General features: G+C 34.4%; 1 protein-coding gene across 2 annotated transcripts in view; it reads right to left on the bottom strand.

Moving 5' to 3' along the window:
• Positions 1–1,403: 1,403 nt before the first annotated feature.
• Nost (Nostrin) overlaps positions 1,404–27,105 on the bottom strand; it is a 288,623-nt gene continuing 262,921 nt past the window's right edge. For both annotated transcript variants that reach the window (XM_074183578.1, XM_074183577.1), the window contains exons 7-13: positions 25,459–25,547; positions 21,733–21,868; positions 18,667–18,831; positions 8,984–9,136; positions 8,776–8,928; positions 6,580–6,757; positions 1,404–2,163 (exon numbers count right to left, since the gene is read on the bottom strand). In XM_074183578.1, coding sequence (XP_074039679.1) covers positions 1,913–2,163; positions 6,580–6,757; positions 8,776–8,928; positions 8,984–9,136; positions 18,667–18,831; positions 21,733–21,868; positions 25,459–25,547 — 1,125 coding nt within the window. In that variant the 3' untranslated portion in view covers positions 1,404–1,912. The remainder of the gene's footprint in view (positions 2,164–6,579; positions 6,758–8,775; positions 8,929–8,983; positions 9,137–18,666; positions 18,832–21,732; positions 21,869–25,458; positions 25,548–27,105) is intronic.

The raw sequence follows: 27,105 nt of genomic DNA, 5'->3' as shown, positions 1-27,105 counted from the left end.
TAAGTTTAATATATTAACTCTGCCATCATGTGTAATATACTGCAATTTGATACACATTCAAGATAATTTACAAAAGTTTACTACAAACGGTAACAGCCATTGTTATAATACTGGGAACAAGGATAATATTAGAGCACCAAACTAAAGACTAGAAATAACAAGGAGATGTAACTCATACATATCATTGTACAACTCATTGCCCCAATCAATGAAAAATGCAACCCTCGCTAATTTCAAACGGAAACTGAAAAAACATCTGTTAGAAAATGCTTACTATGATGCGTCTGTCTTCAGCTTTACAGAGTGACTATCGTCAATGTAGGTACTGTCTCTATGTTTCTTCATTTTCACATTTTTATTTTTAAATTTATATATTTATTTACTTTTTTTGTGCTTGTATCATATACAATTTTTATGCACTACCTACCCGTTTTCGGTAATTTTAATTGTAATTTACATTTATTTTATACATTATTGATTTGTCATAGCACTAAGGTGTAATAACTTGACCAAAAAAAATCTTATCTAATCTGATCTAATCTTTCTTTCCCCATTTGCTCTCTATCCATGGTATCTAGCCCTGGTAAAGTGGTGCGATACCCGAGATCACGCTGAGCGCAGCTCCCGGTGACGTTCTGTACGCCCCACATGAAGCGATCAGAAAAGGCCTCTGCGTCGCGCTCAGTTGTCTCCTCACTCTGCTATCATGTATTCTACTCCCCCACACTTGCTTTCCATACATGACTGCAGGCTTGGCTACCCTCTCATATATCACTTTAACTCATTCTCTCCTTAGTCCGATGTCCCGCCCGGTCCATCTTCTCATTTTTCCTTCTAGCACACTCACGTTTTTCCTAACCTCCTTGTGGTGTTCTATGAACAGAATTCCACAGTCAACCACAATTCCCAGGTATCTCACACTCATTCTGATCTCAACTTTCCTAAATAAAACAAAAGTTTTGAAACAACCTCCGATTATTTCCCTTTTATAATGGGATTCTTCCTTGCCTCAGAACTACTATATCGTAGATGTCCAAAAATCAAATGAGTATTTTTCCCACAGGTTGATGAGTAATTAGTTCCGACACCATCGCCACTTTTCGTTGTCAACAATGGATTCAATATCTTCCATAGTGTTTTATCAGTAGCTGTATTAATATCGAAAATGCTCTCTTAAGACAGAAAGGAGTCGGTGTACATACATTGAAACCATTAATGAAATATAAAGAGACCATCTGGAATCCCTGCCTTCTCTTGGTCACAGACCATGACGAAAGAAATCTGGATCCGACCCCTCATGAATTCCATCTGGAATTGATATGATGAGTAAATAATAGACTCAAATGTCATCGACGTCTTTGTTGTTGTGAACAATAAATATATTCGGAAGTGAAACAAAATAATCGATAATAAAATATTTATTATAGAACAAATCAAATTCCAAAAGTACTTTGTGAGTATATCATGTACAAATAGTAATTATATTGATACAAAAATATCATGGGACTGAAACAAGTAGTTTATAAATATTAAATTCTTATAATTAACTGTAACATTTTGTACAAAATAATTTTTTTCTCGAAATTAGTTGGTGTCGTACGATTGAAATTGCACTATGGATTCACCACCTAAAAGTATGAACACTTCTTGTACGTTTATGAGAAATCGAAGATAATGTATGTCCTCATGGAAGCATTGATATCTTTCCCTTCAGCTTATTCGAGAATTCAACGTGATACATCGGAAAAATCAATTGTTGAATTCTTCTTCACCACAACACTTCCAAGATGCGAATCCTCTTCATTTTTATAGATTAAATATATAGTTAGAGCAGATCAGATTGAACCAGATCCAGTCAAATCAGAAGTGGATATCATATACTTATACCCGATTATATATCCATAAAAAATAATCAGCAGTCTTTAATTACTTCAACATAGGTGGCGGGAAAGATACCCACATTTCCATTACATTCTCCCAACCACCACCCGTCATCCTGTTGCCGATATACCGAAAGAATGTCTCCTGGTTTCAAAGCCAACTCATCATTCATATTAGGGGTATAGGGATATATAGCTCTGCAAGTTCCTATAGGCTGAACAGGGCTTTCTTCTGTGGAACAAATGTTGCCACCTGAACTGCTACATTGTGAAGAAAATTCGTCTGAAAAAAAAGAGTAATTATGAACTGTTGGCAATTACAATTTTTTTTATGTCGAGTGATATCGTCATCAACAGTATCATCGCTATCATCATTATTTTTCATTTTCTTCAGACAGTACAAGACTCATGAAATATGGTACATTTAACTTTATTATAATACTAGCGACACAATTACATGATTTTTTTAATCGAATTGAAAATAACGCACACCTTCGAACTAATCACTGTCGACTATATTCATAAATCATTACATTCGGGGGGAATCATAGATGCGCAAATTCAAAACATTCAAATTCAAATTCAATTATCTTCAATCGCAAGTAAGCCTTGAGAATTCAAGTAGGTAGTAAAGTAGGTTCTAAAACTTCTAACATACTCGATGACAGTTCGTTTTGAAATATATAGTTTGTAACGGAAACCAAGAATAAAACATGGACTCGTAAAGTGGAAAGAAGTGGGCCCTACGAAAAATTTTCAATGTGGTAAAGAAATAGATATTTTGCAAAAGTTCATCACTTGATAACAAAATGGGAGTGATCGGAAAATTGAATGGAATCGAGTTATCCCCATGTATGTAGGAATCGCATGTTGAAAGGTGTGGCCTCGTTAATCCGTGGCTCGCACACATTTGAGGGTTGCCGTTCGTGGGGAAAGCAATAAATGGTAAACAAATAGTTTTTTATATTTGTATAATAGTATTCCCATTACTTTTCATATTTTTTGATGTAAGGTAATAGTAGGGAAGCCCAAGCGGCAGATTAATATACAGGGGAATACCTTTTACCCGGTTGAGTACCTCCACCAAATATGAGTCCCATATATAAGGCCGCCAGATTAGTAAAAAAAAATGGTTATCAGAGCGCGTCAGATTGTGGTAGTGTGAATTAATTACCCGCTAAAAAGTGTATATTCCAATAATCTGACAATTTGAGAGTGAGTCAGATTATTGAATGAGAGCTTTTTTTTGTTGCACTTAACACCCTCTTGAAAAATCTGACGAGCTCGATTACATTTTTTTCTTTTCACTTTCAACCCTTACGTACAACCACCCACATCATGCAAACGATCAGATCATATCTACATTATTGAAAATACGTAGGACATTGATGCTATCAAAATCTGACTCGCTCGAGTATGCAACAGTATTTTTTACATATTTAAAAATCTATAGCCGCTTCCCCCACCGATGAAAAGGTATATATTATATAACATTTTTTTTCTTTTCATCATCTAAGCTTTGCAAACTAATATGTCTCAATGACGCTCGAGTAAATCCCCATTTTGCATCGTGGGCTCCCCTGCTATAAGTACGATTATTTTTCCAACAAGGGACATAAAATGCATGCGTTCAAACCCAAATTTCTACATACTTTGCACGAAGGAGATGAAATCTGCCGAATTGAGTATTGTTTATGAGGTTTTGGGCTGAAATCCAAATTGGGTGGTGAATTGTAGAGACCAAATATCTCAGAAAGTTAATGTGTGGTGTGGTATCCTGAACGAAAATATTATCAGGCCTTTTTTTCGATCAAAATTTAAACGGACGACTATTCGTTGATTTTCTCGGAATGCATTTTCCGATGTGTTGGAAGAACTACCTTTGGATGTGAGACACAGCATGATTTTTCAGTTAGATGGTTCAACAGTTCACAATGGTGGCATAATAAGGGTTTGGTTGAATAAGAATCTACCTATGAAATGGATAGAACCCAATAGCCCTCTCGTAGTATGGCCACCACGATCCCTAGATTTAACTCCACTAGATTTTTATTTATGAGGAAACTTGAAAAATGAAGCTAATAAGGATAGGCCAACAAATAAGGAAAATCTCCGTGCAATAATTATACAAGCGTGTAGAGGTCACACCAAGAGAACTGAGAAGAGTTGGAGGAAATAATAGAAGGCGCATAGAGAAATGTGTTCGATTTGAGGGAAATTTCATAGAAGACACGAAAATATACAATTGTCAACAGTTAAATCATTTGAAATTGATTGTTGTGTTTTTTAATTGAAAATGTGATTTTGAAAGTAGTACTTCGAAAGAATTTGGAACTACATAACATTTTTCGCTAAAAAATATCCTTATTTTTTTTTAAATAATGGGAAAATGAAAATATGAACTAACATTAACCATCCTAAAACCTCACTGATTACATGTTTCCGTTCCTCTTACAAAATTACCATTTTCTCTCTTATTGAGAAGAAATAACTTTCCTGACAACAAAATAAAAAATAAATCATTTATGTGAAAACTAAAATCGAGTTTCTCTTAAACAATTTCGGTCATGTTTCGATGTCAAAATAAAAAAAAAATCTACTTCAATTATTACGGAAGATACGGGGGTGTTTCCATGAGAAGTGAAACAAATTCCCATTTTTCAGGACTGAAATTTTTTCAGGAAAAAAGTGTAATCGTAGTAAGTTGGTAGTCCTGATCACGAATCTGAAGGGATTTTGAGCCTATTTTGCCCCCTGATATATTTTACCGTAAAAATGGGGTGTTCCATCGCGAGTGGCGGACAGTGTATATCACTTTCGCCAACCCCATTCATGTGGTAGGTGCATTTTGAGTATTTCCATCAGTCCAGAGAGTTTCATCGTTCTACCTCGAATATTACGGAAGATACGGCGGTGTTTCCATGAGAAGTGAGACACACTGTATACACGAACATTGGTGAATATACAATTTTAAAAGTTTTCATGAAGGTTTTTTTCATATTCTGAGTTTTTCAGGAAGCCTGTACATTGTTGATTTGAGGAAGGTACTCTCATTTCTTTTAGATGAGCATAGTAGTTTCTGAAAAAATAGTCTGCCATTCTTTCTCGAAAATTCGAGGTTATGTTTAATGATTGACCACAAATTTCAAGAAATCCAAGCAAAACGACGCAGATGTGGTGAGACTTGCATCATTATGTATTTTAATCACAGGTACCAGTTATGAACAATCTCTTTCAATTGCTGTATATGTATATGATATTAAGCAAATTAATTAAAAAAAATAAAGACAAAACTCCAGTGTCAGATATATCGTGAAGACCCAAATTCCACATTTGTCAAGCATCTTTAGACAGGAGGCATGAGTTCAACTACGACTATGACATATTAAATTCGGAAGAGAAAGTTTCGAAACTTATCCTCTTGGAAATTAATAGATTGAAGATTGATAGATTGAATGAGCATATACTGTAGACATTTCTATATTTATCTATATTTTATGTTGAAATTATTAGGCATTAATTGGGTGGAATGTCATATGATTCAAATTTTTTTATGTTATAAAGCACAAATCAGAAAGAATTTAGTCGGTATGAACACGCCTGAGAAAGCTATTATATAGCGAAACACTTGTTACGGTTTTGTAAACTGTTCAGTGAAAACCTCAGAATAAAGTGTTACTTGAATACATTACCTACTATTACTTTCCTTTATCACATTTCCTGATTGTGTATCTGAAAGATTACAAGATGGAAAAAATAGGTATCGAAATTGAAGAAGTGACAGGGTCCAAATTTCGTTTCGAATTGATGATATTACTCAAAAAACACTCTAAATCGGACATGATATATGCATTAAACAATGCGATGATGGGTTTGAAACCGAAATAAATATACTTTCTGAAAAAGTCTATGCAAAAGCGACTCGAGACGTTTTTCCTATTGATGAGTTACATAATCAAAATCAAAATTATAAAACTTTAACGAATTTTGGACAAACAACGGAAAAAGTGGAAACGAGATATTAAAATTGCATTTAGAACAAGTAATACGTTGGAAAAGTTAGTTGAAAATGATAAAGACAAGTGTGAAACGTATCCTAAGCTATACATTGGTCAAACTGACAGAACATTTAGGAATCGAATCCAGAAACATCACATGAGCTATGTAAATAAGAAAACAAGTTCAAGATATTCAAATCATCTTTTAGAAGAAAATCATATCTTTACCGAAGAGTTCGAAATTTCACTCGTTGAAAATAAAGGTTTGATACTGAATCATTTGGAAGCAAATGAAATTAATGAACTTAAAAGTTCAAACATTCTAATGAATGACCGACTGGATTTGGATAGATCACCATTAATGAACTTGTTTTCTTAAAAAACCGAGAAAGTATTATTATTGATGTAGAAGTGAGGTAATATGCTTCAGGTAGTCATAACTGAAGAGGTACCTCAGGTATATAAGAATTATAGAGGTTCAGGTAATTTGATGGAGGTAGTCCCAATTGTTGTTATCTGTGGTATATAAATATTAGTGTAAAAAGCAACTTGTAATATTCAAATCATTGTTGAAGAAGCTACTGTGTTAGCGAAACATGTCGTGTTATATTTTTCAAATAAAGTTTTGTGGAGATATAGTTTATGAAATTCAAAATATATGCCATTTTTTTCAAAAATGTATGATATAGCATACTACTTACCAAAATCAGAATCAGGCTGATTGGAATTGCCATCTGCCGCCCCTCTATCCAACCAATCCTGATCATATACGTCATTTATGTGTGGATCAGAATTATCAGATTTCTCAGATTTTGTTGATTTTTCGCTCACAGGGCTTTTATCACCATCACACCATTCATCTCTTAACCACTGAGGTACCTGAGATTATAAATAATTGGAATTATTTTTATAATCATTTCACAAAATGAAAGTAAAACATATTGATTGATGAGGAAACAGTTTTTGAGAATAATTGTTCTCCAAATTTTTTAATCTGACTATTAGTCGATTTTAAGAAATGCTGCGCTTTTGGAAAAACACAAACCGTCACCGTCAATATCTTCACCCACAATGAACTGTGTCAGTTCTATTCAAACCTCAAATTTATTTTGAGTCATTCAAATCTGAAGGTTGAGTTCTGTACATAGTTCTCCCCATATACATATCCCCAAAAAATCTAATGACGAAAGATCTCGCTGGCCATTCAATCAATCCTCGCCTCTCTATCCACCGATTGATAAATGTATCGAGGTATTGCCGGACATTAACTTGGTAATGTGGTGGTGTTCCATCCTGCTGAAACCATATCGTATTCACTGAAACTTGTGGGTTTCCTGGATCAGGATATAAATTTGATAAACTTGAAATGCCCTCATTTTGAAGTAGTGCCAAATAATTATCGCCATTCAAATTGCCCTCAATGAAAAAGGGACCAATGATATGGTTTCCTTAAATCCATGCCCAAACATTAACCTTTTGAGGGTTTTGCGTGTGTTCTTTTCTCATCCAGTGAGGATTTTCCGTTGACCAGTAGCGGAAATTTTGCCGATTAGTATGACTACTAAGAGACAAAGTACACTCATCAGAAAACATAACGTCTTCTAATTGGATGATATTGTTATCCAACATGTTCATCATTTGCTAACAAAAATGAGTTCTTCTATCAACATCGTCTTCCATGAGCTCCTTTTTTGATAGGGATGCCTTTTATTTTATTTTATTATGTTTACTATCGGTATATGGCTAACCATGAATGTGGTGGATGCCTGTCTACTAGATATATGTGGGTTTTCCTCAAACTCAAGCATCACATCTAATTCGAGTTCATTACTCATTGCAGTGGCAGCTGCTTTTTGTATCTGCCCCACATGACCAAGTTTGCGAAACTGCTTCTATATTTTGCTTATTGTTCCTTGAGATATGAGCGATAAATCAGGAAATTTCTCATGAAATAGGCGAGCTACTTCCTGTGTGTTCGGATTTTATCTCCATAACCAATCATTTGTAAAACTGTTATTTTATGAATTTCCGTTAATATAACCATTTGTCAGACTTGAAGTTAACGAACTTAAAACTTAAAATACTGACATTTAATGTTGTAACATAGAAAACAAGTTGACAAAGCGTTTTAAACTAATGTTGCCACGGAAATTATTTACAGTTTTTTAAAGGATATCATCTAAATAGAAAATTGCTATGGTTTTTGCTTTCTTTCTTATTATCAATACCTCAACATGAGTATGTTGAGTTTTGAGTATGTTGCAATAAGTTTTGAGTATATTTTATCGAATTTCGGTAACCGTATCATTTTAATTAATTTTATCTTAATTGTTGTAATAAAGTTGAAAGTGGATACATTTTCGAATAGAGAATGAAAAGACCTTTCAAAAGATTTATCACAAGCATATACTTCCCATTCAAAAAGTTAGGGGTTGTACCTGTCATTCGGCGGGGGTTGAAGGTAGGAGTAGTATTTTTCTCTTGAATAATGAATTTATTCCATTTGGCTTTTACACACTGTATAATTCCGTTAACCAGCTGTAGCCTCCTACGAACGACAACTCTAAGAAGTCTAAACTTGTGCGAGCTGAGGATTAATGAGGTCCTAGCACGTTGAAGTCAAAAAAAGACAATGATAACAAATCCGGGGTCTAACATGTGAATCGTGTCCAAAAGTTTGTATAGAAAAAAATTTCAAAACTAGATGCTTGTCAAATTCTAGAGGCCAACCACGATTTCAAAATGAACTACGACATATCACATGAAGAAAATAAAGGACAATAAATTAAACCTGCTGAAATCTCTGAAAATCAATAAATACAAACATTCAAATTTCCTTCTGAACAACCAACAAGAATATATAAAATTTAGTTATTCGTACAATATAAAATCCTTACTTTCAAAATACTCTGCTGAAGACCTGATTTGTCACGCGTTATGGTTATGTGTGGTGCTAACGGGTGCCCAGTCTTAGGTCTGCTATCAAGTTCTGCCAACGTACTCTGCACTTTATATTTCGCTCCTTCCAAATAGATCAGCATGGATGTCATCTACAAGAAAGTGATATTTGCCATATTTTTTTCTATAAAGTTATGAATTTCTTACATCATGAAGTTTCTCGATAACGCTTTGCTGCGAGTCTTCTGATCCAAAACTCGGTGTCTGCTTGATGGCTTTGGAAAGGACTTCCAGACCATTTTTCGACTTTCTCTCCCTTTCTATGTCCTGTCTTATCAGATGCAATAATTTCACTAGAGCCTGAAACAGTATTTTTCGTTATAAGTCAGTTAGCTGACTTATTACAGTACTAGTTGTTTTACGGGTGAAACGACGTGTGGGTCAAGTCGGGAATATAACCATGGACTGCAATATTAGGTTATTACAAAAGTTTTGTTCGTTTTAATGACATGCTTCTTTTCACCTTATAACTATATCAGTAATCAGTAATTTATTCATTCATTCGATAATATAGTTGTACATCAAATATTTCAAATGATATATAATAATAATACACGTTTATTAGAATTGAAATTGAAATGAAAGGTACATAAAACATAAGCAGTAAAGTCAGTAGTAAATAAACATGTGAAAAAACCACTATAGGCGGGGCCTGTGCGTACATATATACATACATATATATATATATATATATATATATATATATATATATATATATATATATATATATATATATATATATATATATATACAGGGTCCTGCAACAGTGGCGCGGTGTTCCATATCTCTATATAGGAAGCAGATAGGAATCTAATTTTCTATAATATTACCTTATTGCTTGAGCTCGACAAAATAAAAATATTGGCGGTCACACAGGGTGTTCGATTTTTTCTGGGCGTTCCCAACTGTGTCTTTTTAAATGGCAACCTATATTTTTTATCGCTTTTTCGGTTCCTTCATAGAAAATAAAATAAACTTTATGTATATCTGCACTTCGAAAATATTGACGGTTTTCGAGATATCTAGCATGACAGGTTTTTTTTTCCAATATTCGTCACTCAGAATATTTGAAATTATAAAGTGGTGCCAAGTCCAGTTGAAATTTTTTTTTGGTCGAATATTCTACATTGGTAACTCTCTCAAACGATATATCTGAAATCGACCTGTGATATACAGGGTATGAAAAACCGCTTGCCAAATATTGTAAATGAAAATTTGCAAAATCTTCCTTAGATTAAATGGAACACCCTGTATATTATTGATCCATAAGAAGCGCCAACGAAACCTCTACAAATTTCATTAAGTATTCCCTATGGCTAAGTTCAATAGTTTTTCTTAAATGAGCAATTGTTTCAATTTTGTACATTAGAAGGTGTCCAAACAAATATTTTTTAACGAAATAAATGTATGTACCTATCACTTTTTGCTAAATGGAAAATTATTTTTTCATTGGATGCAGAATTTCACTCATAAATCGTGCAATATCAAACCAAACAAGTTAAAAGAAAGAAACATTAAAATAACTATTTTTTTCATGTTATTATATTCATTCAGAGCTTGAGTTCTAGATATTCAAATTTGTCAACTGGCAAATTACAAAACTACAAAAGGGAGAGTTTAATTAAGGTTGATAATGAAACTTTTATAAAATATGTTCAACATATTTTCCATTTTCTTGAATGCAGAGCTGAAGTCTATGTTTGAAAGACTGTTCTACCCTGCGCAAGACAGCTGGTGTAATGCTGCGAAAAGCATTCGTTATTCTAAGTCGCATATTTTCGGGAGAAGTTGGTGGCTCAACGTAAACCATATTTTTTATGTATCCCCATAAGAAAAAAATCTAGTTTCGTCAAATCTGGTGATCTAGCGGGCCACCGTACAGGCCCATTCCGTCCTATCCATTTATTGGGAAATACTTCATTTAGATGATCTCTCACTTCTGCCGAATAGTGAGCAGGTGCACCATCATGTTGTAACCACATTCTATTGCGGAGGTCAAGAGGAATATCATCTAACAATCCTGGTAAATCATTTCGTAAGAAATTGAGATACATTGCACCATTCATATGTCCCTCAAAAAAGTATGGACCAATTACATATTCTCCAATGATGCCTCCCCAGACATTTATCGACCACCTATGTTGATAATCCACCTGTCTCAATAAGTGAGGATTTTCTGTCGCATAATAATGGTAATTATGTCGATTTACAAATCCATTTTTATGGAATGTCGATTCATCCGACCATAAAATATTATTGAAAAAATATTCGTTTCGACGAATTTTGTTCATGGCCCAATTGCAAAATCTCACTCTTTTCTCGAAATCAGCATACAGTAGTTCTTGATGTAACTGAACGTGGTATGGATGCAAGCGATGTTTCTTCAATACTCGTTGCACTGATCTCTCACTTATATCCACTATTTCCCCAATTTGTCGTTGACTCCTACTAGGATCTTCTTCAACAGCAAGAAGAACTTGCAATTCATTATCTTCATTAGTAGCTGGCTTGATGCGCTCATGTTTGGAATAATTAATAGATCCAGTTTCAACGAATCGTCCCAAGACCTTTCGGAAAGATATTTCATCTGGATGCCTTCTATCTGGATACCGTTGAGAATAAATTCTACTTGCCAATAAACAATTCCTGTCTGATTCACCTAATATGAAAATCATATCAATCAAATCACTTTTTGATAACAACATTCTGATGAAATTATACCGACAGTTCAACTTCACGATTGACTAAAAATTTCAATATTCATTTGCAGCCAAATATTTTGTTCTGTCATTTGCCAGACTACTTGATTTCCAATAAATATTTCATTCGCTGAAAGGTTGTTTTAGACCGAAAGAATATGGCACAAATTCCGAGATTTTTGAAATTATTGTAACTATTCAAGAACGTCCATTTTGTGGTGTAATTCGCAACTTGTTTATCTAGCAACAGGTAATTTTAGGAATGGGCGATATTTTAAGGAAAGGGTATTTTTTGTATATTCTTATCAGTCGTCAAATGGATTTCGCTTTGAAAAAATGACCATTTTTCGAAAGAAATGCTCATTTAAGAAAAACTATTGAACTTAGCCATAGGGAATACTTAATGAAATTTGTAGAGGTTTCGTTGGCGCTTCTTATGGATCAATAATATACAGGGTGTTCCATTTAATATAAGGAAGATTTTGCAAATTTTCATTTACAATATTTGGCAAGCGGTTTTTCATACCCTGTATATCACAGGTCGATTTCAGATATATCGTTTGAGAGAGTTACCAATGTAGAATATTCGACCAAAAAAAAATTTCAACTGGACTTGGCACCACTTTATAATTTCAAATATTCTGAGTGACGAATATTGGAAAAAAAACCTGTCATGCTAGATATCTCGAAAACCATCAATATTTTCGAAGTGCAGATATACATAAAGTTTATTTTATTTTCTATGAAGAAACCGAAAAAGCGATAAAAAATATAGGTTGCCATTTAAAAAGACACAGTTGGGATCCGCCCAGAAAAAATCGAACACCCTGTGTGACCGCCAATATTTTTATTTTGTTGAGCTCGAGCAATAAGGTAATATTATAGAAAATTAGATTCCTATCTGCTTCCTATATAGAGATATAAACACCGCGCCACTGTTGCAGGACCCTGTATATATATATACTTGTATAAGATTTTGAAAACCAAAATGAATATGAAATATAAATGTAAAAATGTAAAGGTAGATATAAAAAATGTGTACATATTCAATGAGGTATATTAAAATATAAGGTAAGTATCAGGTTTTTCTTTTGTATGGCATGATTAATCAATAAGACTGTGAATTGTTGTTCTGGGCAATGAGAAAATATACAATTTCACGTGATACTTGAATGTAGTTGGCCTTGAAATATTTTGAATTTCAGCTGGAAGACATTGGTATAGTTTGGGACTCAAATATGTCAGACTTTTTTGTCCTTTTGATTTCCTCATAAAAGGAGTCAAGTATGTGAGTTTCTGTTCCTTGTATTGTATTGATGTTCCGGGTTCTTCAATTCGTGCTTAGAATTATGCTGTTTGATGTTGCTACGTAAAAAGAATAGTTGCCTTGGATCCATAATATTAGTTTCATTGAATAATCTATCCGATGGATATTTTATATCTTTATTGAATATAATTTTAAGTAGGCGCTTTTGAACAATGATTAATTTTTCGAGGTGAGACTTACTTAAACCTCATCATGGTAATATTCCATACACAATATGTGGTTCCACTAACGCCTGATATATCATTTTCATTGCTTTGAAATCTAGAATATATTTAACATTTCTGAGTTTATAAATTGAAAACTGTATTTTCTTAGTGATGTATTCGATTTGTTTATTCCATTTCAGGTTATTGTCTATCATAACACCAAGGTATTCGATCTTATTACAGCTGCATATTGAGATGTCTTCAGTGATTTGCAGGCTATCATAAGAAGGAATACTTCTTTTATCAATATGTATGGGTAGAAAAAATGTTTTTATAAAGTTAATTGTTAAAAGTCTATAGTTGAAAAAGGTTTGAATATTACGGATATCGCTTTCTGCTTGAATTTTAAGTGATAGCCAATCTTCATGGCTGTAGAAAATTGCAGTATCATCCGCATAAGTAATAATTTGACCACTTGTGTTTATTCTGAATAGATCATTCAAATATATATTGAACAGAAGTGGTCCCAAAACAGTTCCTTGGGGTACACCATATTCTATTCTTTGAAAATTGCTCCTCACCATCTTCAGTTCAACACATTGAAATCTATTGGAAAGATAACTTTCGAATAATTTTAAGGCCACTCCCCTTATGCCGATGTTTTCCAAGCATTCCAGAAGCAAGTCATGACTGACCGTATCGAATGCCTTTGAAAGGTCTATAAATACACATAGAGAGGGTTTTCCTGTATCTAAGGCATTTTACATCTTTGTTGTAAGGGCGAGGATTGCATCTTGGGTTGATACTCCTTCTTTGAACCCGTATTGGTTGGCGGAGATGATTTTTTTTTTCATTAAGATATTTGGTAAGTCTTATTTTTATGATTTTTTCCAGTATTTTAGCAATAGCGGTTATTAATGAGATTGGTCTGTAGTTTATGACATCCTCCCTATTACCTGTTTTGAAAATTGGTTTGATCACTGACTTTTTGAAGATGCTTGGGAAATGTCCTTGCTGAAGGCACTTATTGAATATGTGAGACAGTGGTTTTTTGATCATCGGTGATAATAATTTTATTGTTTCTGCTTTCATTCCATCAATACCTGGTGATTTCTTTTCTTTGATCGATAAAATAATATCATTTATTTCATCAGCATTGGTAGCAGCATTGACATCAGAATTATCATGTTGAATATATGGGTTACACCTAGGTATGAAATATACCTGTATTGTGCTTTCCCATCTTTTCAGCAGGCTTATAATACTGTACATCTCAAATACATAAAATGGATATCCTTAATAAATACAATGAGTGAAATCGGAGGGCTGTACAATTCTAATGGTTTTAGTGAGTTGATGGTAGGAGAGCTAGGAAAAGCTGCATTTCAAATTCAAAATATATTAATAGGAGAATGATAGCAAAGGTGAATAGTATGCATTTTAAAAACGAATTGCGTTTCTTTGTATATAACTTTTCAAGGCAGTTTTGAATTTTCTTATACCATTTATAGTTTTCAGGTTTTCAGGAAGAAAGTTGAAAAATGTTGGGCCATAATAAAAGATACTTCTTTGGGAATGGGTTTTTCTGATAAGTAGAATTTGTAATGTTGTGACTATACTTGACCTTGTTATATCATTTTTTAGTTTTTTTAATTTACCGATGTTTAAATAGACCAGAAAATCGTTAAGCGATTTTTGGCGTCAGCTTCCATGCAGTTTTTATGGTTCAAATTGTATTGAAAATGTTAAGAAGCTCGAAAAGTAGGTGCCCCACGATTTGAACGATCGACAGAAATGATCACGTTTTCAGGTACGATTTTCTTGCTATTGCGCAACCGAAACGACCCTTTTTTGGATCGAATCGTCACGTGTGATAAAAAGTGAATCCTCTACGACTATGTGGTGGTTACCGGCTGGTGTGATTCACTATAACTTTCTGCGACCGGGCCAAACCATCACAGCAGAGTGCTATTGTGAGAAAATCAATGAAATGTACCAAGAATTGCGTTAGCAGCAGCCGGCACTGGTCAACAGAAGACGTCCGATTTTGCTCCACGACAACGCCCGTCCGCAAATGTCACAAATCACCGCCCAAAAATTAAACAAATTGAGCGTCGAAGTTCTGTCTCACTCACAATATTCCTCAAAGCTCTCGCCAACCGACTACCATCTTTTCAAGCACTTCGATAACTTTCTCATCTTCAGAACCTTCGCCAATCAGGACCAGGCAAAAACGGTTGACTTTATCGAATTCCAAGCAGAATAAATACTACCTGGGCTGAAAAGTATCGGGCCTAACACATAGATGTCTCTGGTCTCATTGCATTCATCATCATTTGAGTTGATAGTAACCTTCAAGAGAAAGCTATTGAAATTTTACGATATTCTACTCTAAGTTTGTTAGTTATTGTGCTAAGAGTGACACTACTTTTGTTACTTTCAAAACAATGGATCAAAAACAATTTCGTGTTTTAATTTGACACTGTTTCTTGGTGAAAAAAATACCGTTCAAGCGAAGCAATGGCTTGAAAAGAAATATTAATTGAACGTTGGTTTGCTGACTTTATGGTGGTCGTAGAGACACCGATGATGCTGAACGTAGTGGACATTCAAATGAGGCAGCAACACCAGAAAACATAAAAAAGTTCACAAAATCGTTTTGAATCATCGAAAAGTGAAGTTGCGTGAGCTAGCCGACATTGTGAACATATCAAATGAACGTGTTGGCTTCATATTGCATGAGCATTTGACTGTGAGAAAGCTCTGTTCAAAGTGGGTGCCGCGCGAGCTCACTGTTGACTAAAAACAAGATTCTCTTGATGATTCTGAGATGTGTTTGGTCATGTTTGAACAAAACTAACCGGAATTTTTGCGTCGATTTGTGACAATGTGTGAAACATGGATCCATCACTTCGGAATTAAAACGATCGTCATCTGAGTGGAAAGCAACTGGTGAATCTCGTCCAAAGGGAACGAAAGCACAACAATCGACTGGAAAGGTTATGACCTTGGTATTTTGGGATGTGCGTTCTGTAATATACATCGACTATCTTGAGAAGAGATATAGCGTTATAGATAGCGTTATTGGAGCGTTTGAAGGCCTAAATTGCAAAGAAACGACCGCATATGGCAAAGAAAAAAAATTATGTTTCATCAGGACAGCGCACCGTGTGACAAGTCAATCAAAACAATGGCAAAATTACATAAATTAGGCTTTGAATTGCTTCCGCATCCACCGTATTTTCTAGGTCTGGCCTCTAGCGACTTTTTTCGTTCTACAAAAGTGGTATCGAAATGTTAAGAGTGGCGCTGGACTGATTGTGTGGCTTTTGATTGAGATTTACGTTGATGAGTAAAGCCAATTAAGAACAAAAAAAATGCGTCTTCTTTCTTAGGCACGGGACTTTTTGGCGCATGGTTATTCATTCAGATATTACAGTTTAAAGACAGGCAAAACTTTTGAAACAACCCTATATACCTAACGGACATATATCGTATGATATTTTACTTCATTTCGTCTATATGCTATTTTACTAATGAATTAGGTAAATTAACTTTAAAATTTTTCATTTGTTCAGTTTGAACTAATAGAACCAATAGTTAAGCAAAATATATGACTAATTATAATTAGTTTTCTAATTTTTCATTTTCTTAAGTTGGCAGAAACATATATTTCAGAAGTAAGGAAACCTTAAGATTTTATTTGTACCTAAAGTTGTATTTTATAAGTGCCTAAACTGTGTCAATAGATGTAGGTCCAAATTAAATGAAAATTGTTAATTTCAGTTAACCTAAATAGTATACTAAGCGTAATTTGGGGTCTACTTCAAAACTACATAAAATGCATGGAGTTGGTTGAAGAATAGTTGAGTATATACAGTGCATTTCTTTGATGACCCTCCCCCCTTTTATTTTTCGAACGGGTCAACTCAAAAAATTTAAATTTGAGATAATGAAATTAATGCATGAACACTTTATTTTGAAGTGAAATTGATAGAAGAAACTTTCAAGATGGCGACTGGGCGCCATCTTAAAAAAAATTAAATGGAAAGGGGGGTCTAGTGACACATGTTTTTGAAGCTCCTGACAAATGCTTCACAACCCTAGAATATAATGTCAATATCTTCAACTACTACAAAATGACGGAACTTTTTATAAGTGCCTGAATACATTGATAATTAACTACATAATATAAGGTAATGAGCTTGAGGTCAGTTCAGAAGATGCTCGAAATGGTTGCCTTGAACTTCTTGACATATGAACAGCCTATCCGATATTTCACGCCGAACAGTTTCGAACACAGTAACGTCAATATCTCTACAAATATTTCTTATTCGTATACCTTTTGATTCAATAGCTCCATAAAAAAGTCCAAAGGTGTCAAATCTGATGAGCGGGCTGGCCATTGTGTAGGACCTCGACGGCCAATTCAACGACCGGGAACAGTACTATCCAAATAGTTTCTTACTTGTCTGGAATAATGTGGTGGTGCTTCATCTTGCTGGAATACAATATCCATATGGAATTCATTAGGATTCACTTCGACGATTTCAGTGATGACAGGGTCAATAAATAGAGATAGAAATAGAGATACTACGATATGGTTTTCCAATATTCCTGCCCAAACGTTAATTTTTTCTGGATATTGGGTATGTGTTTCCCGGAAAACTTGAGAGCTGGTGTCACTCCAATAACGGCAATTTTGTCTGTGAATATTGCCGTTTAAAAAAATGTACATTTATTACTTAAACCAATATTGTGGAGATAAGTAGGATGCCTTCCAATGGTTTCCGTCATGATTTCCCAGAATTCTATTCTTCGATCAGGGTCACCTTCAGTTAATTGGTGTACCATTTTAATTTTGTATGGATGATACCTATTCCTCTTCAAAAGTCTCCACACAGTTGAGAAGGAGACACCTCACAAACATTAGCGACGGAATAAGTAGACTGTTCAGGATTTACTACCATCTCCCGTCGTACTGTAAATAAAAATCGCTTCAATTTTTTTCTTCCAATGGAGGAGAATTGACCATTTTAGAGATTATTGACGTGGTACCTTTCTACTAGAGAAACCGAAAACTAAATGAGAATATTCTAACTGAACAATGATGTTCATTGTCGTATGGACATTTTTTGACGTTTTTATAAACAAAACATAACTTAACAAACCTTATCGGGTCGCCATCTTGAAAGTTTCATCTGTCAATTTCACTTCAAAATGAAGTATTCAGGCATTAATTTCATTATCCTAAATTGCAATTTTTTGATTTGATCCTTTCAAAGAAATTTACTGACATGTATAATAGCCGTGGATGTTTTCTCCCAATAAATATTAAAAACGAGGGCCTGCATTAAGTATTTTTAGTTGGCTAGGACTTTCATTATGGCAGTTACTTTTAGTCATACTTGTATATGGTTATTATCATGATATTACTTTCCGCCGATATGGCAAAAAATGTACAACACATTTTTGAATGAGGATTGGTCAAAGGTCGAAACTAAATCGTCATGGCTTTCAAAAAAAAGTGTTGCTAGGCAACACAATACGGTATCAGGTACCTCAAATAAGTAAAGGGTGTGTCGCTTTACTGGACAGAATGAAATAAATAATAATAACAATTTATGCCACGTTTAAACATCATATAAATCTACTTACCTGCTTTCTTCGTTCTCTGTTCATGGCTAAAGTAACATGTTCGCAGTAGAAGTCAGGCAATAACTGCTCTGCAACTTGTTGAGAACTATGTCTCAAATTTTGGAACGTACATAAATCTTTGGTTGGTTCTGCCTGGGTAACTGGACCTTTTAATCTCTCCGTAGCCTGTAATTATGTATCAAATATTCATATGATATTTTACACTGATGTAGAAATTCATCAAAGGATTATTATTGGCCTGAGAGCTGAATCATGTATCGATGTATGAATGAAAGGCAACACAAAGCAACTGGCTTCCAGCCAAGTGATGCAGATCAAGGTGCATTGATAGTTTTCAAAATTCAGTCTCGAATATATTTGAAAATGTGGAAAGTGTATTACAGATATATTTTTTTCAGACTAAGATCACATAGATTCTCAAATTGAAATAAATTATGGTTACAGAGTCAGTACATGTTTTGATTGAATCAATGAATTTCATAATATCAATCAATCAAACAATCAATTTATGCAATTCAGATGCATATTCATGTCTATCATAGATATTAGCATATCTTTACTAATGATTCCAGTAAATTAAAAAACATAAAATAAATAACAATAAATTCGTTGTGGTGTTAAGTTCTTGGGAAACGCCTAAGCAAAGCTTGTGTTGCGTATTTTCCCAGATCTGGACGCAACCATGAATGTAAGTGAGAAAAACAACAAATTATTCATTTATTTCAATTAGAAATGAAAATTTATAATTGAAAGAAATCAATAGAAAGCAATGATCAACCCTCAGGAGGATTTGACCATAAAATCCGGCGAAAGGGAGACAGGTCTAAGTGAAATAAACAATATTTCAGGCATGATTCAGTGAGTTGATTCAAATACTTCTTTTAAGAAATCAATGTTGTGATCAACGAAGGATCTAATTGTTTTCTTGTGTTCATTATTATTTTTTATATTTCTCAGTTCAATGAGAACTCGATTGACAAGTTTCGGTCCAAAGTAAGTAACAAACCTTTGGATATATACGCTATAATTGTTCTCTCGGATCTGGCTCGTGTGCCGTGTATTTGTGTCAGATATGTGAGAGGCGAGTTCAACGTCCATAGTACATAGTGATAGGTGTATATTGAATAAACTAGCTTCCTCATTTTAACTATCAGTTGGACGTCTTCTATCTTTCTTCAGTACTATCTTGAGCTTTGTGTGGTGTATAACTTGAAGATTATGTAAGTGTGTTTTATTCAACCCACCCCAAACAGTAATACAGTACTTTATAACTGATTCAGCTAATTCATCGTATGTCATTGGTAATGAATGTTTATTTAGTATGTTTCTGAGTTGGTAGAGTCTTTTCACGAGAAAATCTACATGTTTGTCCCAGCGTACATGTTGGTCAAGCATTACACCTACATATTTTATTGTATCTGTTTTCTTTGTACGTGGACAAGAACAAATTATAGGAGTTTGGCAATTGGGGGTGTGTATGAAAATGTTTTCCTCTAGTGGTTGGTCTCTTATGTTGATGATATGAAGGTTAAGAATTTTTTTTGTCGATGTTTAGACTCAGGAGACTAAAATTTTGCCAAGAGAATACAATATTCAATCCGTTTTGTGCTTTTGCATGAGTAGATTTCCGTGTTACCATAGAAAATCAATGCCGTATCATCGGCAAATGAAACAATATCACCATCAACGTCCTTCAGTTCGTAAATGCTGTTAATATATATTAGGAATATAATTGGACTCATGACAGTGCCCTGAGGAACACCCATGGCGACTGGTTGTGTCTGGCTATAATTGTCGTTTATTTTGACCCTTTGGGTTCAGCCTTGTAAATAATTAGCTGGTATTTCTATAGACTTACCTCTAATATATACCTACACATTCATCTATGAGAGTAGAGTAGCAGTTAATTTTGTCAAGAGTCAATTAAAATAACAAGAACTACAACGGAAGTTCAATTTACACAAAATTTAGGTAAAACATTGAAGATAAAACAGATAACCTGAATACCAAGTTCTTTCCATAATTCTGATTTAAATTCTAAATGGTCTTGCATATATTGCTTGGCAGATTTTTCTGGACATTGATGCTTGTTTTTGTTGGAATTTTTACTACCCATCCTAATCTTCACCTTCTTTCTGTTGATATCAACTACAATTTTTCAATTCAAATAAAATTTTGGGAGCGGATTAACACGTTTTATTTTCGATTTAAGAATTTATAAATACGACAAATTAGTCTTCTCATTCTTCTTCAGAAGTTTATGTTACGTAACAACCTTTAGGGGTGTAAACTGTTCAGTTTACTCTTCATTAAATTTGAGCAGATTCTCTGTTGAACTAGAATGATTCATTTGTCAGACATGTTGAAAACCCCACTTGCAAGTGTTCTGAAACGTTCCAAAGATTCACCCTTTTTCTAGAATTTCGAAAGAACTTACAAGCTAGAAATCATATGGAATGATAACCAGTTATGGAGAACTTGTTAATGAGTTAAGAATAATTTACCATTGGATTTTGAGGTAATAAATGACTTGTAGTAGTTAAGAGTACTTTTAATAAGGAGAGTTGACACAAAATTTGTCAATTTGTAACTCAATAAAAATTATATTATTTTTTTGTTATTCATAGTTTTCCAAATTATGTTATTCTTACAAAATTTCTTAGATGTAGTGTAGTTGATATATTATTTTAATAAAAAAAATATATTGTTTTAGTAAATGTCATTTTCTATTTGCAAAATAGAAAAACTTGCTGTGTAATAGAACACCAGTTCAGTAGTCTGCTCTTTATAGTATAATTAAGAATGCGCTACTGAAAAGGGGGGGGTTGATTTTTAGGATTTTATTGAACTTTAGGCACGTTCATTTAGTTTAATATAATTTATTATGAAAATGTTGAGGAAAAAATACATATATTTTTGATTTCAGCAAAATATTTTATGAAGATGAGTTTTGAACACCTGTTTTTATGATCCAATTTTTTATTTATTAATAATGACAGAAAATATATTGCAAATCAACTCGTATTTAATCAGTTCAAAATGAAATCAAATCTAGATTTTCCTTACCTCAATGAGTCTCGGACCAAGATCGTTACTGTGATGGAGGTAAGATGTAAGGACAGATTTGAGGTTGTTGAGACGTTCCTCTTCTAATGCCTGAAACGTACTGGCACCTCGAAGTACTGCAGATTCCCATTCCAACCTGAAATTTCATGAAAAGTATGAAATTCTCCGTTGATTTCATACCGTGAATTGAATGATTTTATTTATCATTTTCTAACATCACACATTTTTCAATGTGTACGTGTAGTGTATTACATATTTATCTATTTGGGACACTCGCTATATTCTTATTTAAAAAGTTATCAACTTGTCTAATATATGTCAATTAAAATATCACGAAAAAGAACGTCATATATTTATTCAGAAAGTGTTATTAATACGTATTTTATATCAAATATCACTCATTCACAACAGTTTTGGCGACGAGGTGAATTAGAATTAGAACGATTATAAAAATCAAAAATAACATTTCAAAATGGGCGCACAACATATTGTTTGATTCATCTTGGACCCGGATGTCACGCAGGTTGCTATAGCTGCACCCGTGACGGAGTTGGAAGTTAGTCCTTGTAATCACAAGGTCTTCCATCCAACGATGACAAGAAATCGCAGTTGGCCCCTGATTGTGAATCCGCTTGTTTGTTTTCGACCTGACATATATATATATATATATATATATATATATATATATATATATATATATATATATATATATATATATATATATAATATATGTCAGTACTTGCAGTTCTTGCTCAGCAATTAAACTGGAAATATTGTGCTTCAACATGGAACGCCATCACTTACCATTGGCTGAGATGAATAGAGCTGTAGGGCTTCTTCAAGGTGGCATGCGACAAAATGATGTAGCTCTTCGTTTGGGGGCCGAACAACATCCAGGACGAGGACGCGCTACAACTGCAGTTCAAGACCGATTTTTGGTCTTAACCGCAAGAAGACAACCGACAATCACAGCACCTGAGTTGGTTTACGTGTTGCAGCAGACGCACCAGGTAACCATTGGTCGTGATACTGTCAGAAATCGACTGCATGAAGCAGATCTCCACAACAGAAGGCCACTTAGATGTCCACCTTTGTCGAGAGGCAATCGCGGTAGAAGATTAGAATGGTGTCAAGAACATCAAAACTGGGATGCAAATGATTGGGCCACAGTTTTGTTTACAGACGAATCCAGATTTGGATTTCATCCAGATTCTCGTCGAGTAAGACTGTGGAGACGACCTGGAAATAATGAACGTTTGAGACACGTCCAGGAAGTCCACACATACAGAGGTGGTACAGTAATGCTATGGGGCGGAATCATGATCGGCGGCAGAACCGATCTCGTTTTCCTAAATCGCTCCCTCACAGCTCGACAGTACCTCGACACCATTCTTCTACCTATCGTCCGTCCGTTTGCTGGTGCTGTTGGTGAAAACTTCCACCTAATGCACGATAATGCTCGTCCACATGTCGCGCGTCTAGTGATTGACTGGCTCACCAACGAAGGAGTTGATGTATTGCCATGGCCAGCACAATCACCGGACCTGAATCCCATCGAGCATGTGTGGGACATGCTTCAACGAAGAATTACTCCGCATATGGGGAACATTCACACAACGTTTCAATTGAGAGAGCTTTTAATCGCTGAATGGGCAAATGTACCTCAACAAGACATTGACAATCTCATTTTGTCGATGCACGATATATGTAGGGCCGTAATAAACCAGCGTGGAGGCCATACTTAGTACTGATTCCAATTTTTTTTGTATTATGATTTTTTTTCGGGGTGCCAAAGAAGAGCTATATTTTTTTAAGTTTTGCTTATATGCGCACTCAGTATTTTTGACCATTTAATAAATTTTGTTGTAAGTTACATTCGTTCAATAATCACCCGTCAACTTTTTTCCCTAAAGCGATCTAAAAAAAAATTATTGCCATTTTTAAAAATATCCCCAGACTTTTCCGATTGTGTATATATATATGTTAACTCGAAGATTCTCACGGATGAAGTATGATGAGCTATTTTTCTCGGATTTCGCTCCGTGTTCTGTGTATTTTATCCCCATACGGATTATTTTCACAACGTTTCGGCAAAGTCTCATTTGCCATCTTCTGGTGATGTCTGGTTCATCAAATCACGCGGTGGCAAAAACACTAATTACACGTTCGAGGAGGCTGGCAGACAACGATCGCAGACAACAATAGTTGAACACCATCGAAACAACCCTACAAATGAATAACTACTCAGAAAGAAGTATAAAAACGGCTGCCAAGACCAGACGGAAACAACATAAAACTCGAGATTCATCGGTCATAACAACCACACTACCATATATTGCAGGAACAACAGATAAAATCAGCAGAATTCTTCGCCGGCACAACATATCAACTTCATTCGTACCAGAACGGACAATAAGGTCCTGCAGACAGGACATAACATCAATTTCGATAAGACAAAAATGCTAGCAAGCAACGAAAACTTTTACTCACGAACAATCAGAGAGGTTATCGAAATTGAAAAACGACCTAATAATATGAACAAGAGGTATGATGCGCAAAGATTACCATCAACATGGAGATCCGTTTTATCGCTTCGCACAAGCAATCAGACTGCTCAACCCCAGAAGCCAAACTCGGCACATGACAATAAAGGTACAATAACAGAGGCAGCTCAGGTAATAAGACCAAAACAGGTAGTCGAGCAAACATAGGTAGTGGCTTCAACGCAGGTAAAGGGAAACATCCATCCCTATAAATTGAGACACAGAGTTCGAACTAATCAGTATGGTTGAAAAAACCAGACATCACTAGAAGATGGCAAATGCGAATTTGCCGAAACGTTGTGAAAATAATCCTTATGGGGATAAAATACACAGAACACGGAGCGAAACCCGAGAAAATAGCTCATCATATATATATATATATATATATATATATATATAGAGTTAGATACAAGCACCTCATGATATATCGATGAAGTCGACCAAAACACTTTTATAATCCGAAAAAAATTAATGAAAAAGTAGAGGTTTTGATTACATTTGCAATCGTTTACTCAAACGAAACAGCAAAATATCATTAACAAACATAGAAAAATTAATATCTAATAAGTTTGACGATAGTCGTGTCATTAAGTGTTTTGACGAAGTTTTGAATTCATTGGAGTCTCTGGAGACACCCTACATTTTGTTTTATGAGAGAGAGAACATTGGCAGATTAAGATCTTCAGATGATGTGGTGCTGCAGGTTTTTCCTGCAGCTGAAAAAGTAAATGCGCCACTGGAATCAATAAAGTCGCCTCGGACAGCCAATTAATGTTTGTTGTTATTTTATAATTTTCCGATTTGTATTTTGGAAGTGTTTTAAATATATTTGTTAGGTTACTGTTCAAATAATAATATATTTTCAATTTTAAAAACATATTAATGAAACACTACAAATATCTGAAATTTGATGTTTGAAAACAGACTAACAGAAATAATTCAGTTTTTTAAGTTTAAAAATGTAGTTGAGTCAAAGTTTTCACTGAATTAGACAAAAAATCCAACAATGAGTGGATTGGTAACTTCTTTCCTAAGATTATTTCCATAAGCAACGGTTGATGAAGACAAAAAGTGATATTGTAAAAGAGATGAAAAAAATCAATATTATTGAATTCTCCTCGCATAGTTTTCAGTATACTGAACAAAACAATCAGGGAAGTCATTAATCCCTTATGATAAATACCTTGCTCTCTCCGATTTTACACAGAGTGAATAATACTCGACATCAGCCTTTTTGACAGCGTCCTCAGCTTTGCGTTTCTTCCCCTCCAACTGAAACAAAAAATGAAACAATCAGTTATTTGAACGCGACAAGTAAATTTCAAATAAGATGAGGAAGAGAAAGTAATGAACCAAGGAAAGTTAATTGGTTCACTTCAATGGCTGACGAATACAACAATACTAATTTTCTCTTGAAGCATTTGTGGAATATTTTTCTACATTTTCTTCAGCATTCCATTTTCAGAATGTGACTGAAATGTGGATTTGTACAAAATTAGAATTCTAATTCTGGGTTTTTTCTGATTATTAGGTGGTTTCATAAGTTTTGTCCGTTTTAATGTCATGCGTTTTTGTAGCTCCATATTTCAATAAATATTTATTCTACTGTGTCGTGGAATACACTAATTAACAGACAATTTTGTTCTGTATACATTTCATGATGTTCCTTTTTTCAAATTAAAATTTTTTGCGTTTTTCAACTTAGAGGGCCGTCCATTTATCACGTGATTAAGGTTTGGATATCCTGTGAAACATGTTAATAAAAACAGAAATATAAATTCAAAGGATACCACCTAAAATACACGTAACCGTAAGAAAAGAAATCGTAAACATTCACTCAAAATAAAAAAAAACCTGAATTCAGTTGCGTTCAAATACTCAATGTTTATAATTGAATAACTTGAAACACAATTGGGGTTGTGTAAAAATAGTACTGCCCTTCACTTTTTTTTCGGGAAATAAACAGTTTTGATGAATGGTGGACTGTTCGAAAAATGAGGTGAGTGTTTAAATTTCGCGGGCTACGTACACTCGATTAGAGACTTTTTTATTTTTTCATGTTGGCATACTCATCTCGAATATATGTTTACAGTTTTAGTTGTTTAGCATGTTCAGTTTGTTGGTGAGAGTGTGAGAGAGATAAAAGTTAGAAGTGTTTTGCACGTGAGCACAGGAGAGCCAAGACCAAAACGAGCCAGCCAAGTTCGGTCAAATGTCAAGGTTCCGTTGACTGTTTTCTTCGATTAATGAGGCGAAGTGCATCAGGAGAGTTCTTGCCACATGGTCAATAAGGAGTATTTTCTTGAAGTTATGTGCCGCTTGCGAGAAGCAATAAGAAGCAATACGAAGAAAAAGTCCGGTATTGTGGAAAAACAATTCATGGCTTTTGCATCACGATAATGTATCTGCTCACTCGTTATTGCTTATTCGTAAGTTTTAGTGAGGAATTACACCATAATCATGCTTCAGCCACAGTATTCACCACATTTGTTTCTTTGCGACTTTTTTCTATTCATGAATAAAAGGTTCATGAATAGACGGCGTTTTGCGATGATTGGGGAGAAAAAAAACCGAATCCCACAGAGAGCTGAAAGATATATCAAAAAGTGCAAATTAGGATTGCTTCGAGGATTGGGAAAACGCAGGCACAATTGTATTATATCTGAGTGGGACTACGTTGAAGAGTACAAAATAGAAATTGATGATTAAATGAATATTTCTTGAGAAAAATGAAAATTCACCTTATTTTTTTTTTAATGGACAGCGTACATCAAATTTCCTATTGAAAATTATGCTATCTCAGCAGCATACAAAGTTCTTATAAAGAAGT

This window comes from Leptinotarsa decemlineata, unplaced genomic scaffold (genome assembly GCF_025532065.1).
Source record: "Leptinotarsa decemlineata unplaced genomic scaffold, Ldec_3_MD MMD2_tig00026340_RagTag_RagTag, whole genome shotgun sequence".
Taxonomy (NCBI): Eukaryota; Metazoa; Arthropoda; class Insecta; order Coleoptera; family Chrysomelidae; genus Leptinotarsa; species Leptinotarsa decemlineata.
The sequence above is the reverse complement of the archived record's forward strand: the minus strand, read 5'-3'. Positions and strand labels throughout refer to the sequence as shown.